Source organism: Anopheles merus, chromosome 3L (genome assembly GCF_017562075.2).
Source record: "Anopheles merus strain MAF chromosome 3L, AmerM5.1, whole genome shotgun sequence".
NCBI classification, from domain to species: Eukaryota; Metazoa; Arthropoda; class Insecta; order Diptera; family Culicidae; genus Anopheles; species Anopheles merus.
Window position 1 is genome coordinate 6,888,727 of NC_054085.1, and position 14,973 is coordinate 6,903,699.

A 14,973-nucleotide genomic window follows, 5' to 3' on the forward strand; every position below is an offset into this window, starting at 1 on the left:
GCTTTAGTGTGTAAGGGTGATTCATTGTGTAAACGATCGCACTCGCCGATCTTTACACGCCAAGTGTACGAATAATCGTAATGAACTATTCGATGTGATCTCTTGATGTAAGATTTTAGAGCTTAAACCTCTCTCTCTCCCTCACGGTGACTGTGTGTATTTTCTTCTGCAAAGATTGAACTTTTTTAAATGAACTTTGAATAACACTACACTGCTGGTACAATCTAAACTTAAGACAATGTGAACACGAGAACGAGAAGGGGATTCTATTTTCAGGCGCGTTTTTAGTGCACAAAAGATGTTTGCATATTTATATATTATCTGTATTTAATCGTAAGTGCAACTGAAGAAAACATTTTAAAACCAAATAATACACGCACTTGTATTAAATACAGGACAGAGAAGACAGCATGAAACCAAAAAAGGATTTCATAGCTACGTAATAGCTGGCGTTGTGAAAAAATAATGGAATTCAATCTATCTACACCCTTAAAACGTTACACGGAATGTAACATTCACTGAACTGATCTAGAATTTAAAAAAAAACTATATGGAAACTATTCATCGTATCAAACACGTGGGAATTATGTCAAGGGGCGCTTAAAATTTGTATCACTCACGCGCACATTTGTGGTCGATTGACCTTTTCCCTTGTACTTTCCCACAACAGGCACATATGTGTACGAAGTAAAGGATTATCAAGGATGGGAAGTCAACCAGATGGGGCACGAATTACATCGATACCGTTATGGAAGATCGTTCACACATTATTTTATAAGTTCTGTTAACCGGCAATGTCTCAATGACCTAATTTACACCCTCACCTCCTCTACGACCGGCATCATACCCGGGTACCCCATACATGTTGTATGTTATTATTTTTCAAACTAAAACTACAATAACTTTTGTTGTATTGAAAATTAAAGTTTCAAATTTTGTACAAACGTACGGACATTAGTCTTATTTACTTTAGTGAAGGAATGGGAATTTTAAAATCTAGTTTACTATTTTTGAATATTGTTTTCTGTTGTTGAACATTGAAACTTTTTTCATTCATTCTTCATATGATTTTTAATTAAATAATACTCTTTTCTTTTTTAACTATAGTCAATATTATAAAGAATATATGCTTGGTAATTACATAAATTCATAAATATAGAATTACATAAAGAATACTAATTCTGCAACACTTTTCTCTGTTGGTAATATGTTTTATAATTGTAATGTAATTAGAAGAGAGTAAATTTGAGGAAAAAGTAGAACATATATACAACAGCATAAAATAACATACAATAGCAGCATTGAAGGTTGCCCTTGAAAAAAAAAATGATTGTCATATATTACAAAATATAAAAAAATAGTAACTGAACTTCTAAAATTCCCGTTTCGTTAAAAGAGTAAATAAGACTAGTGCCTTTATATTTAAACCAAATTTGAAATTTCAATATGAATTACATAAAAAGTTATGAATGTTTCAATATTAAAAGCTATCACTTCCCATAGAAAATATATGGGATGCTCGGGTATGCCGGTCGTAGAAATATAGAGGGATCAAAAGAAAATATGTTTAAAAATATTCTAGATTTTTTGAAAAATACGTTCATCATGTGCCCTCAGTAAAAATTAAATTTCCAAAAGATACGTGAAAAAATTAAGTAGCTCCCATTTTCTAATAAAAAGTTATAAAGTTTGAAAATGAAAATCATTCCCGGGGAATCCGGTCGTAGAGCTAAAGGTTAAGACGCATGTCGATGGCATCGGATCGATGTCACTTTGTCGTGTGTTTTTCGTTAAGAAACTGATTTTCTGTTACTGATTGCTTTAAAAACACATTTTTTTTAAAAATGACTTGGGTCGAATTTGGGGAAGCAAACCAGCAGAGTGCCGTCCTAGGGGCTGTAAGTGTATGCACAATCAGATTTTTTACTACCTTCAAGAGCCAAGAATAGCCACACTAAAGACTATTAAAGTGACTAGCACCAGAACTGTAACAACGATACGACATTTAACCGGCGTTTCGTTGGCGGAAAGAATCTTAAAAAATGTTTATTTTAAAAGGATTAATTTTAACTCAATCAACACGAAGTGGAAATGCACTTAAATTACCATTTGCAAAACTAAGCTACAGCACATTTTCCGGACGCAGAAAAGGCAGGAAATAGTACGCGATAATTATAGAAAATATTGTATTGTATTGTTTGTAGTATTAAATAGTTACTCTATACACACATCTCGAACATATAACAAAGGGAGGGGGTGGGCGGGATCGCAACGTCTCAACAAATGCCACCTGCCTTTACCTATTCCCCCTTGCGTACACGCACCATCAGTTGAACTGTGCAAACAGCAAGAAACAATACGAAAAAACACACAACAATTATTAAATGTGAATAAAACGAACGTGTTGAGTGCGGCGCACCCACACACACACTTACCTCTATCACTTTCCTCTTTCACTCCTTCATCAATCCGGCACCTTCCACTGCAGCTTCTTGCCCGTGTCGTACAGCGTCGAGAGGGCGCGCGAAAATTCGTCCTTCTCCTGCAGCCGCAGATAGTGCTTGTACAGGTGCAGCGCCGTCCGGGCGTCCTCGATCGAGTCGTGCGTCTCCGACTGTATCTTGATGCCGAGAAACTGCCAGGCCAGAAAGCGCAGCGACACCATCCGATGGTGGGGCAGATGGAACAGGTGCACCGTATCGACGACCTGCTCCGGCGGCACGATTATGTTGATCACGCGAAAGTCGTTCCGCAAACCGTGCCCGACAAAGATGACACCACTGTCGACGAGAAAGCGCAGCTTCTGGTACGAGTTCTTGAGCGTGGTCAGCCGCTTGTTGCTAAAGTTCGCGTCCAGATCGCCCGGCTTGATGCCGGAAAACTTGGTCAGATAGTCCACGACCTGCTCCTGGGTGGAGATGTAATCGTCCATAAACGGTACGCCCTCGTAGTCGCCCTGCCCCCGTATGCACGTGATGCGTGCGACGCTCATGTGGCTCGGCTTCACGGTCGACATTTTACCGTCCGAGCGGATCTCGCTCTCCTCCGGGTTGAGCGTCACGAATTCCGCATCCATCGCAACGAGATCGCCGGCCTGTAAGCGTTCGGTGCGTCCGAGCGGTTTGAACAGGATTGCAGTGTCCGCACCGTGGTCCGGGTGTTTCACTTCCGGGTCAGCTTTATCGATCGCGTCACTAGCACCGTCCGCTGTCTGGCGGTGGACGGATCCATCGTCCGTACTTTCGTCCTCGTACAGATCGGTGCTGAAGGGATTTACGTACTGCGTGAGTTGCTCACTGTGCAGGCCCAGCCCCAGACGGCACTGCTCCTCGGCCAGCATGCTGCTGGTGTAGAACAGTACGCACGGTACCTTCCAGTCGAGCGTAAACCAGACCGCCTCCTGCACCGGTACCGGGGAAATGCTAAAATCGTTGAAAATGTACCAACTGCCTGCGGTGCTGGCAGCGTCGCCCGGTTGTTGTTTGGGCTGCTGGTAGTAGGCGGGCACGTGAATCAGCGACACTAGATTGTGCTGGGAACCGTCGTTGATGTAGCAAACGACCGCGGATAGGTTGTAGGTTTTTGTAACTTTCTGAGCTGGCGGTGGATCTTCTGGAATGTGAAAAAGCGGGTTAGAGAATAAGAGGAACAATTTATGGCAGCATGGCATACCGTTCGGGGTAGTTTCTTCCCTTCCTTCCACATCGGAGGGCGTGTCGGGCTCTGGAGCAACGTTCGGCATCACCGGTTCGCCGTTTGAGGCAGTTCTTAGCGAACTAATGTCCAGGTCCTGCTGCTCATCGAGTGACATCTGGAAGCTGAGTGGGAACCACGACTTCTGCATGCCATGGGATGCAGCAGCAGACGTTGAGGCGGACGAAGCGGCCGATATCACACAGGGTGACGATTTTCTAAAAAGAAAAAAAAACATTTCAATATCATTCGAACTAGTGATAGGAATAATGAAGTTCTTGTCGGAATCGATTCCGGCTTGCTCCGAAGTTTTCTGGAATCGATTCCGGATGGTAGGTCCGGAATCACTTTCCGAAATATATTCCGAAATCTATTCCGGAATCGACTCTGGAATCGATTCCGGAATCGACTCTAGAATCGATTTTGGAATTGGCTCCGGAATTGGTTCCTGTATCAACTTTGGAATTGGAATCGGCTTCGGAATCGGAATCGGAATCGACTCCGGGATCGGAATCGGCTCCGAAATGAATTCCGAACACGGAATTGGAATCGTATAGGTCCGGTTTCGAGCTTCCACCACTAATTCGAACGATCCCAGCAACCACAGCACGTCGTTACCTTGGATGAGCGAAATGACAGTCAACGCGCGAACAGTTCGTCCCATACCGGCACATCTTCGTGCCGGTGCCGGACCCGTTGAACGTCACCGATCCCGCTGCCTGATCCGTTGCCGCTCCCGACCCAGCCGGCGTACCTGTCCCTCCATTTCCTCCCGCCGGCTGCTGACTGCTCGGCGAAGAGTGTGTACCAGCCGACCGGGACATTTGGCGCTTCAGGTACTCCAGCTCCTTCTCGTTGTCTAGGCCACAGTTAATCGACAGGATGGCGGGCAGACCGGTAACGCGCGATTTCTGATTCGTCGGCGTAAACTTGTTGCACGTTTCGCACCAGGCCGGTGTCGTTTTCTCCACCCCGAGCGAATGCTTCAAGATGGTGCCGAACGTGCCCTCCACGTTGTTGGTGGTGGCGGTCGGGTAGAGCAAGCTGCACACGAGCAGCACATTGTCCTTGACGCGCGTCGTGTTGCACTTGTTGCAGCGGTGGGTCGTTTGCTGCTGCGTACCGAACAGTCGCCCAATTTCCGACTCATCCTGCCCGCCGGCGGTGCTGTGGGGCTGTGTGGCGGTGGCTGTAGCACCACCGGCCGGTTTCCCCCCGTTGCCGAGGTTAAGGATCTGAAACTTTTGCACACTGTCCTGTTCGGGCGTGTGCTGCTGCTGCTGCAGTGACGGTTGTTGCTCGTAAAAGTGCATCGTTTCGTTCTTTTTGAGCGCCTCGAGCAGCTCGGAGTGGATCTGGTGCAGCACGAACCGGTTCCAGTTCTGTATCAGGCTGATCAGGTTCACGTTCGCACTGTTGGAGGACAGGATGAGGCCGAGTGCGGCCGCTTCCGGCACGGTGCGAAAGGAGCGCAGAAAGTTGCTCGCTTGGCACGGCGAGCTCGAGCTGCCGACGTTGAGCATGTGAAACAGGAAGCCAAGCTCGCACGAGAGACAGAACTCCTTCGCGCAACAGTGGGCCAGAATCGCTTTGCGCAGTGGTATGATGAAGTACAGTACCTGCAGCATCGCGTTACAGTACGCGTTCGGCAGGTTTGCCTCCAGCCCGACAAAGCTCGTCTGGTTGTACTGCTCAAAGTCAAAATCCTGCGTGCCCAGCTTGCTGTACTTCACCTCCACCTTGCGGTACCGGCGGGGCACAAGCTTCATGCCCTGCTGCTCCACCCCGGCGCCACCTTTCGCAGCGGATGAGCCGTGGGCGGTCGAGGCGGCAGAGCCGGCCGCCAGCGCACCATTCGTTCCGTCCAGCAGGTAGGGGATCTGATAGCGCAGTCCGGTGCGCGGGTTCGGTGCGTACCCGATCGGACCCTGCATCTTCATCGTGGCAATCACGACCGGGTCGATCGGCTTGGTGCGCCAGTGCTCGTACGTGTTCATCCACGGTGGCCAATCGCTCAGCCACCGCTCGCCGGTCGTCAGGTGGGGCAGCAGCACGGACGACAGCGGGAAGTTGGTGTCCGTCAGTGGTACGAACGGTGTCGCCGGTTCGATTGTGTCCGCAAACTCGGTGTCCCGCGAGTACGGGTTAAATTGCAGCGTCGGGGTGTTGATTTTGGCCGCCGTAATTAGATTGATGTGACCGGACTGGTCGCCGAATGCCATCGCCTGGCTGGTGGCGCTTATGTCGAACGACAAACACTGCGACCCGCTCGTGTTGATCTGGAACATGCACACCCGTGGTTCGCTCAGCTCGACCGTGTCGACGAGTTGTAGCTGCCCGTGCGGCGACACAACCGCCAGCCGGGAGTAGTGCGAGGGCAGAAAACGCAACAACTGCGGTTCCACCAGCACCTGGATCGGGGACACTAGTCGCAGCATGCGCATATCGTACACCATCAGGAAGCGATCGATCGTCAGATTGCCCTGGCGGCCGCTCAACCCGCACGAAATGAGATAGTTCCCCTGCACGTCAAAGTCGGACAGGCTGCCGGAGTGCGTCGGTAGCTCGTGCTCGATCGCCAGTGTGTTCGGATCGAGCAGCGTTATCTTGCCGTATGCATCGCCCGCGCAAAGGTAGCGCGAATGGCGGCGCAGGATCGCACACCCATTGACGCCCGCCACGACGCTGGTCAGCTCGGTACCCGTGGCCAGATCGAGCTCGATCAGATCGCTCTGATGGCCGCCCATCAAGAGGCGGGCGGGCGCGTGCTCGATCATGCACACCATATCGACCATGCGCTCCGAGCGGAAGGTAAACTTCGGTATGCCGCGCCGTAGCTGGTGCCGCAGGGAGGTGGGCGTAAGCGCCAGGATGCCCGTATCGATCGTCACTATCTGCCGTACCACTTCGTTGGCGTGCACCTGGAACGAGGTGTACTTCTGCATGGCGCTGCCGTAGTAGGACGTCACGTGCCCACCCTGGTTACCCATCCAGAACAGCTCTTCCTGCGTATCGAAGCAGACGGTAGACACGCCGAATCGGTCGCCTCCGTCCGCCAGCATCATGCCGTGCTCGATGTACTCCGCCTCGGAGGAACCAATGTTAAACGCACCGTATTCGGCAGCATCTGGATACTCCGGCACGGCACCGGTCGGATCGTTGTCGTACACTTTTCGCCCACAGCAAGAGAAAGAAAGAAGGAAAGAAGGAAAGAAAGAAAGTGTAGAATATGTACGTATGTGTGTGTGAGTGTGTACTGATAAACCAACACAGCTAAGTTGTGATTCTTCGATACCTACTCGTAAGTGTGATGATGTCTTCGGCCCTCGGATTGCCCGGATCACCGCCGGTCATGTAGACGTAGTCCATCTTTCGGAAGTTCTACAAACACACAAACACACACACACACGCAATCACTTCCGCCAGACGCTCACGTACTTTCAGCGTCGTTCCTTGCTTTGCGGACCGTGTACGTGTAAAACCCGCGGCATCGAGCAACCCACTTTCGTCGTCTACCGCGCGATGGGCAAACCGGATGATGACAACCAAACACCAGCCAATGCCAACTGTTGCTTTCCCCGCCCCCTTTCCACCTAATGGGGCCGAGGCTAGGGAGACACAGTTGTGAAATGGCCTCGTTCTGGCGGGGAACAAAGACGTGGGCCGCGGTCGACGATGACGATGACGGTGATGATGATGATGAAGCGGATTAACGGTACTGTTTCCTTTCCTCTTCGCTTGCACTCGCGTGGCCCCTGTTTCGGTCGCACTCTGGTTTGCGTTGTTTTGCCGTCGCGCGTTAGTTGTTGCGATTTCTGCACTGCTGGGCTTATGACTGCTTGTTGCCGCCGCCGCCGTCGTTACCAGTGCCCGTCACCGCCACTCGTCGAGCCGATTTTGTTTTGTGTGAAAATGTAAACAACACGAACACGAACACCCAAGGTGGCGTCGCGATTGTTTTGACAGATGCTGGATGCACGACCGTTCGTTGACGATTTTTTTTTACAATAATAAGAGTTTTGTTGCCGTTTGTTCTACATTCAGAAAAGTATTGATTGACTTTGCCGGTTTGGTAAGAAAAATATATATTTTGAAATTGTTTTACCATTTATCTAGTCCCATAAGTTCATGTTTATTCGTACAAAGTGCATCAAGTACTAAAATTGAGAACGTTCTAAAAATCGGACGTTGGGCGAAAATGGGGCGAAATGTCAAATACAGGGGTTTTCAGGGGATTTTTACGATTGTTTGCCAGTGATTTGATATTTCCTGATTTTACACCATTGTTTTATAGTGGTCTTGTGATTTCTTGTTTTCTTGGTTTTTTTTTTATTCGTTTCACTATTTGCAGGATTTATGTAAATTTCCACATACAGTAGAACGTCGATTTTCCGAGGACGGACCCAAATAGCCAGAATTGCTTAAGCAGCTCATTTTGGCACGCTAAAGATCGCTGGTCTAATTCGCCTTTTGCAGTAGATAAACAGCATCAAAGATCTATGTGGGTCTTTCAAACAGCGCCTAAGCAGCTTCCTTATGCCACGATGCCAGGGATTATTTTTCTTTGTGTTTTATTTTCAAGCAAGGCGTCATCAATGAAATAAACAACAAGATTTGTTTCGTTTAAACACATATGTATATTTTTAAATTCTTTGTATTGATGAATTACACAAAATTTTACACAATTTACTGATAATTCACAATCACTTCACTCAATATTCATTCTTCAATTAACGTATCTAACTTGTGCAGCAGCAATAAGATTATTGCCGGCGTACGTCTTTGACACTTTGACAAGAGCCACCTTGTACCGATGTCATGCATTAAAAAGCTATAAAGTTCCTACAAGTTCAGTACCCTTTCTTAACAAGCCTTCAAGTTCCATCATGAACCCTACACATAGTGCTAATCAGCCGCAAAGTTCCAAAGAGTACCATGTGCCTGTTAAAAAGCTCCATAGTTCGGCAAAGTACCGCTTCATCTCTTAATCAGCCATAAAGTACGACATCGGAATGATTTTTCGTTAAACAGCCCCAAATCAGCTATAAAGTACGAGCTGGCTATTTGGGGATTAACCGGCGGGCGGCTTAACCGTGCGCATGAATTTGACAGTTGGTCAATCGTCATTTTCTGTGATGGTCAGGTTAGCAAAATCATTTGCTGTGCAGCTATGTAGTGTCTAGTGATATTTTTAACTTTCATTTTTTATAAAGAATAATTGTTAAATCCATCTTTATTGATTAAAAAAATATTCCAGAAGTGATTAATCGATTGGTTTAATGTGAATACTTAGTAAAACCAGTGAATTTTGTAATTTTTATATGTATTTGACATTTCTTGGACCATTATCCGTGGAAATCGATTAACCGACATCCGCACGGTCCCGAGCTGCCCGGACAATCGACGTTCTACTGTACAGGCGGTCCCCGAGATACACGGTACCTCTTATACGAGGATTGAAAGATACGCGGTTTCCTAAATTTGACAGTTCTTTGAGCAAATTGTACTGATTTGACTCATCTGTTGTAAAATGCCAAATAATTTCTGTTTTGATCGCATGTTAAAAACTATTTCAAAAGGTTTGTGTAGGGGGGTGTTACGAGTAACGAGCGGCCTACTCCGCGATTTTTGGTTTGGGGTATTAACAGAGCTAAAACACCTTTACTGTTTGATGGTTGAAAGAGGAATGAACATTTTATTAACTACATTCTGTTAACACTATTTCATAGAGTACTATGATCAATTGTACACCAGTATCTCATAGTATACTTAAATCAATTGTAAACTTCAACATCCCGCCTCAATTGATCAATCCTAGCATCGTTCGTAGTTTGCCAAATCTTGGTGCAGGAAGACCTTTCGTCATCATGTCAGCTATTTGTTCTTCAGTTGGCTGATATTGAAGTTTGATCTGTTTCTGTTGAATAAGGTCTCTGAGGAAGAAATATTGTACATCAATATGTTTCATTCTTCTATGTTTCCTTGGCTCGTCACATATAGCAATGCATGGTTAGTTATCTTCATACATAGTCACTGGTAAAGGAACAATAACTTTGAGCGTTTTCAAAAGGTTTACCACCCATGCAGCTTCACAGCTAGCTTGACAAAGAGCCATCAATTCTGCCTCAGTAGTCGATAGTGCTACAGACGTTTGTTTTCTTGTAGCCGAAATCGTTGCATCTTGCAGTTTCAACACGTATCCTGAAACAGATCGCCGGTCATTTGGATCATTTCCCCAATCTGCATCAGCATATACAGAAAGTATTTCCTGATCTGTTGACTTCCGAAACACCAAACTGTAATCGACGGTAGCTTGAAGATACCTCAAAATGCGCTTCAGATGTGTCCAATGTTCTTCAGTGGCACAACACTGAAAACTAGCAAAATAACATACCGCTGCGCAGATATCTGGTCTCGATGTAACCATTAGATACATTAAGCATCCAATCAATTCCTTATACGGCTTCTTCGTGAAATATGTTGGATCTTCACACTTAAGCAGCTTTAAATGTGGATCCATGGGAATTCCAGAATTTTCTTCACATATTGCTTCTGGTCGATCGTCATAACTCCAGTTGTTCTATTTCGATTGATGTTTAATCCCAAAAAACATCGCACTTCAGCCAGGTCCTTCATTTAAAATTCTTTGGACAGCTTTTCCTTCAGACATTTTATCTCCGTTATCGAGTTTTCAACAATCAGGATGTCATCTACATATATAACTAGATAAATTATTACCTCTCCTTTTGACCAGTAGTAAAGACACTGATCATGTCCACTTCGTTCAAAACTAATGCTAGTGATAAACGTATGGAACCGCAAATTCCAGCTCCGAGACGCTTGTTTCAATCCATAAATGGCTTTGTTCAGTTTGCAGACCAGTCCATTTCCCGCCTCAAAGCCAGACGGTTGCCTCATATAAATTTATTCGGTCAGGCCGCCATTCAGGAACGCAGTCTTCACATCCATTTGATGAACATGTAGATTTCACTGATTTGCCAGGGCCAACAATATTCTCAAGGTCATCATCTTCGCCACAGGAGAATATGTTTCCGAATAATTGAATCCTTTCATCTGCGTAAACCCCTTCGCAACATGTCGAGCTTTGTACCGGTCAATTTTTCCTTCACCATCACGCTTGATAGTGAACACCCATTTATTGCCGACAGGGCGTCGACCAGCAGGCAGTTCTGTAAGGGTCCACGATTGATTCTTCTTCAGCGATTCCAATTCGGCCTCGATTGCTTTCTCCCAAAGTGACCAATCATCGTTTTTTCAATTCATCTATATCACTTGGAATGCTGTCCACATACTCTTCAGCACTCAACGCAAACGCTGAAATATTGTAGTCCTTGTGCCAGTCAGGAGGTACACGATTTCTAGCACTTCGACGTACACCGTTTTCTTCGCAAATACCTTCAGCAGTTTCGTCAACCAACGTACTATCCAGATCTTCATCCGAAGCAGCTTCCACATCATCGTTGTGTTCTGATAATATATCGTTGTGTTCTGATTGTACACCATTGTTACAGTTCACTGCCTGAACTAATTCTGGTAGTTGGACTCGTTCATAAAGTACAACTTGTTCATCTTTTTCAATTTTCATGTCATCAGATGAAACGTCTCTGTTTATGCATTCGTTGAAAACAATATCTCTTGCAACAAACACCTTCTTTCCGTTCCAAACGCGATAACCATTCGGAGCGTAGCCAACAAAAATCGCCTTCTCGGATTTCACATCCAGCTTCTTGCGTTTTTGCTTGGGGATATGAACGAAACATTCTGAACCAAAAATGCGAAGGTTACTTACATTTGGCTTCCTTGCATACCAGACTTCAAAAGGTGTGCGATTTCCATCCAGGGCAACAGTCGGGCTGCGGTTGATTAGGTATACTGCCGCATATACTGCTTCACCCCACAAATTTTCCGATACGTTACTTCCAGCCAACATTGCACGTACTTTTTCGACAATGGTTCTATCCGTTCACTCAATCAATTTTGCTCCGGTGTATACGAAACCGCCATCTCGAGCCTGATGCCACGTTGCCGACAGAAAGATTTCATTTTCTTGCAGCTATACTCGCCTCCATTATCACAGCGAAAACGACACAACTTGGTTTGGAAATGTGCAGTAGCCATAGCTTCGTACATCTCCAAATAATCGACAGCTTCATCCTTCGCCTTCATCAGATAAACAACTGTCTGATGACTGAAGTCGTCCGTGAAAGTGATGAAGTATCGCATACCGTCCCACGTCGAAGGTGAGATGGGACCACAGACGTCGCTATGCACTAACTCTAACGGACGTGTAGTTCGCTTTCCTTCACGACTTACAAACGGTTCTCGTGTTTGTTTTCCAACCAAACATGGTTCACATATCACTGAATTCGAGCTTTCATAATTTTCGCTGCCTTCTTTTTATGATCGTATGCATGGACGTAATTACAACGGCGAAGACGATTCACTTTGCATCGACATAACATATAAAAACTTTATTCCCTAATTATACAATCTTAATCCACGGGCCCGTGTTCAATCCTATCTGCCCTAGCTCAGCCGCACGAATGTTGCTGCTCTCTCTCTTCGCTCCCTTATCCTCTCCTTTTGCTTCTCTGGTCAGCGGCCCGGGAACTCACGCACACATCATAAGACAGCCGTCGACTGCTGTCGGTGAGTGGCACACCCAGGTGGACAGAAAGGCTAAGTCTGATCGGACCACAACACTTCTAGATGAAGGAATCCAAGCATGCACGATTGATTCTTTCATCATAGTTGTCATATAAATGTTCAATAAAGGTTTAGTTCGCTTTCATCACTAGAAGAGAATAGTCCACATTTACTGCGTTACAACAGGTTATGGGCCTAGACGAATTATTTTAGAAGCAAGTAACATTTGAAATGGATGGCGGAAAGTTTTGTATCGATAAGCTGCGTAGCGGTGGATATGAAACATGGCGATTCAAAGTTGAAATGTTGCTAGTCCGGGAAAACCTGTGGAAGTTCGTGTCAACGGCCGCCCCTGAACTATTGACCGAATCCTGGAAGGAAGGTGACGCTAAAGCCCGGGCTACGATCGCTCTTCTTGTGGATGACTGCCAGCTCCCTTTGATCCGTGACTGCAAGACGGCCAAAGGTACGTGGGATGTACTCCAGAAACATCATCAAAAAACGACGATGTCTACTAAGGTATCGCTCCTGAAGAAACTCTGCAAGGCGGAGTACGACGAAAGCGGTGACATGGAGGCGCATTTGTTTAAAATGGATGAACTTTTCTCAAGTCTGATGAACGCGGGCCAGGAACTGGATTCGAGCTTGAAAGTGGCCATGGTTCTGAAAAGTATGCCAGAATCCTACGATCATCTCACAACGACGTTGGAAACTCTTTCTGACGACGACCTGACCATGGAATTGGTGAAAAGTAAGCTATTAGATGAAGCGCAGAAAAGGATGGAGAAATCCCATCAAAGCGAATCCATCTTACGCGTTGGTCCTGAGAAGAAGATTACGTGCAGTGCTGCAAAATGTCACGAGTATCACGAGATTTTTACCAACGAAAACAATGAACACATCCGTGGTAGCATAATGAGCATCATGCTGATAGTCAATAAAAGTGCGTCATGACATGCTGAACTTACTTACTTACTTACTTACTTATCCGGCACTACAACCGCTTTGCGGTCTTGGCCTGCCTCAGGAGTGTCCGAAACCGCTCACGGTCTCGCGCCTTCGTCTGCCAGTCCGTTATCCCGGCCTTAATGGCGGACGCCTCCACGCCATCTTGCCACCTCAATTTGGGCCTACCACGCCTCCTCTGTCCTTGTGGACGGCCTAAAAAGACCTTACGGGCTGGGTCGTCCGTTTCCATGCGTATAACATGGCCAGCCCACCGGAGCCTGGCGAGCTTTATACGCTGTACGACAGTGAGGTCGCCGTACATCTCGTATAGCTCGTCATTATAGCGGCTCCTCCATTGTCCTTCCACACATACGGGGCCAAGTATCCTTCTGAGCATCTTCCTCTCGAACGCGGCTAAGAGGGTTTCGTCAGATTTGGACAGTGTCCATGTCTCAGAGGCGTATGTGAGTACTGGTACTATATAGGTACTATATAGTCCCAGCTTCGTCCGTCGCGACAGGTTCTTTGAGGTGAACTGATTTTTCAGGCTGTAGAATGACCGGTTGGCAGCCAGCATCCTTGCGCGCAACTCAGCTTCCATGCTGTTGTCGTTGCTGACCTTTGACCCAAGATAGGTGAATTGTGGGACGACTTCAAAAGTGCGTTCACCTATCTGCACGTCACGCCTACGTAGATTCTGATTATTTGTTGGTGGGCCCGCTGATGTTGCCAACATCAGTTTGGTCTTTGCCTCGTTTATATGCAATCCGAGGCTCTCTGCCGCCTGCTCGAGTCTCCACCCTCGAGTCACGGATGGCCCTCTCTAGTGCCAGGTTGAATAAGAGACAAGCAAGCCCGTCCCCCTGGCGCAGACCCTTGGTGGTATCAAAAGGTCCTGAGAGTTTTCCATCCACCCTCACCTGGCATGTGATGTTGGTCATAGTCATTCTAACTAGCCTTATCAGTTTGGCCGGGATTCCAAATAAGCTCATAGCGTCGTACAGTTTTACCCTGGCTATGCTATCATATGCGGCTTTGAAGTCAATGAAGAGATGGTATGTGTCGTGTCTGTATTCAGCCATCTTCTCCAAGATCTGCCGCATGGTGAAGATCTGATCAGTGGTTGATTTTCCGTTTCGGAATCCTCTTTGATAGTTTCCGACTATCTCTTCGACGTGCGGGACAAGGCGATCCTGAAGGATCAGGGAGAATATTTTATAGGCGGTATTCAACACCGTAATACCCCTGTAGTTGTTGCAGTCCAACCTGTCTCCCTTCTTGTATATGGGGTAGATGATGCCGAGATTCCAATCACAAGGCATCGATTCGCTATCCCACACCTCAGTAACAATTTGATGAATCTCGTTTTCTAGTCGTGCACCTCCATTTTTGACCAGTTCGGCTGCAATTCCGTCGGTTCCGGGTGCCTTGTTATTTTTCAGCCGACGGATAGCCTTTCGTGTTTCTTCTATGCTAGGTGGCAGTAGCATGTCACCATCTGCTAGTGGCGCTTCTAGCTGCTCGCTAAACTGGTCATTGAGTAGTTCATCAAAGTACTGAGCCCACCGCGAGAGGACCTCTGGCTGGTTACTGACCAGATCTCCATCCTTGTTGCGACAGCAGGTTACCTTAGCTACAACGTTGTTTCGGTGACCTGCTATCGCT

General features: G+C 46.6%; 1 protein-coding gene across 2 annotated transcripts; it reads right to left on the reverse strand.

The window, feature by feature from the left end:
* Positions 1 to 1,843: 1,843 nt before the first annotated feature.
* On the reverse strand, positions 1,844 to 7,647 carry LOC121598640 (PAN2-PAN3 deadenylation complex catalytic subunit PAN2). Of its 2 annotated transcripts, none has more exons than XM_041925770.1 (5): positions 6,993 to 7,647; positions 4,312 to 6,862; positions 3,673 to 3,911; positions 2,436 to 3,609; positions 1,844 to 2,335 (listed from the first exon to the last, which is right to left on the reverse strand). In XM_041925770.1, exons 1-4 carry the CDS (start codon positions 7,060 to 7,062, stop codon positions 2,465 to 2,467), a joined length of 4,005 nt encoding a protein of 1,334 aa, XP_041781704.1. In that variant the 5' UTR covers positions 7,063 to 7,647; the 3' UTR covers positions 1,844 to 2,335; positions 2,436 to 2,464. The 2 variants fall into 2 exon arrangements, with proteins under 2 accessions (XP_041781704.1, XP_041781703.1); XM_041925769.1 differs by having other exon boundaries at positions 2,436 to 3,612; positions 6,993 to 7,646.
* Between the last annotated feature and the right edge of the window lie 7,326 nt (positions 7,648 to 14,973).

What these genes read in the sequence shown, in the direction of transcription:
- LOC121598640 (XM_041925769.1), bottom strand. Translation starts at nt 7,062, where the DNA reads ATGGACTACGTCTACATGACCGGCGGTGATCCGGGCAATCCGAGGGCC. An exon ending in AGACATCATCACACTTACGA is followed by an intron (nt 6,863 to 6,992) that starts GTAGGTATCGAA and finishes GTGGGCGAAAAG; the next exon opens with TGTACGACAACGATCCGACC. An exon ending in TGTCATTTCGCTCATCCAAG is followed by an intron (nt 3,912 to 4,311) that starts GTAACGACGTGC and finishes TTTTCTTTTTAG; the next exon opens with AAAATCGTCACCCTGTGTGA.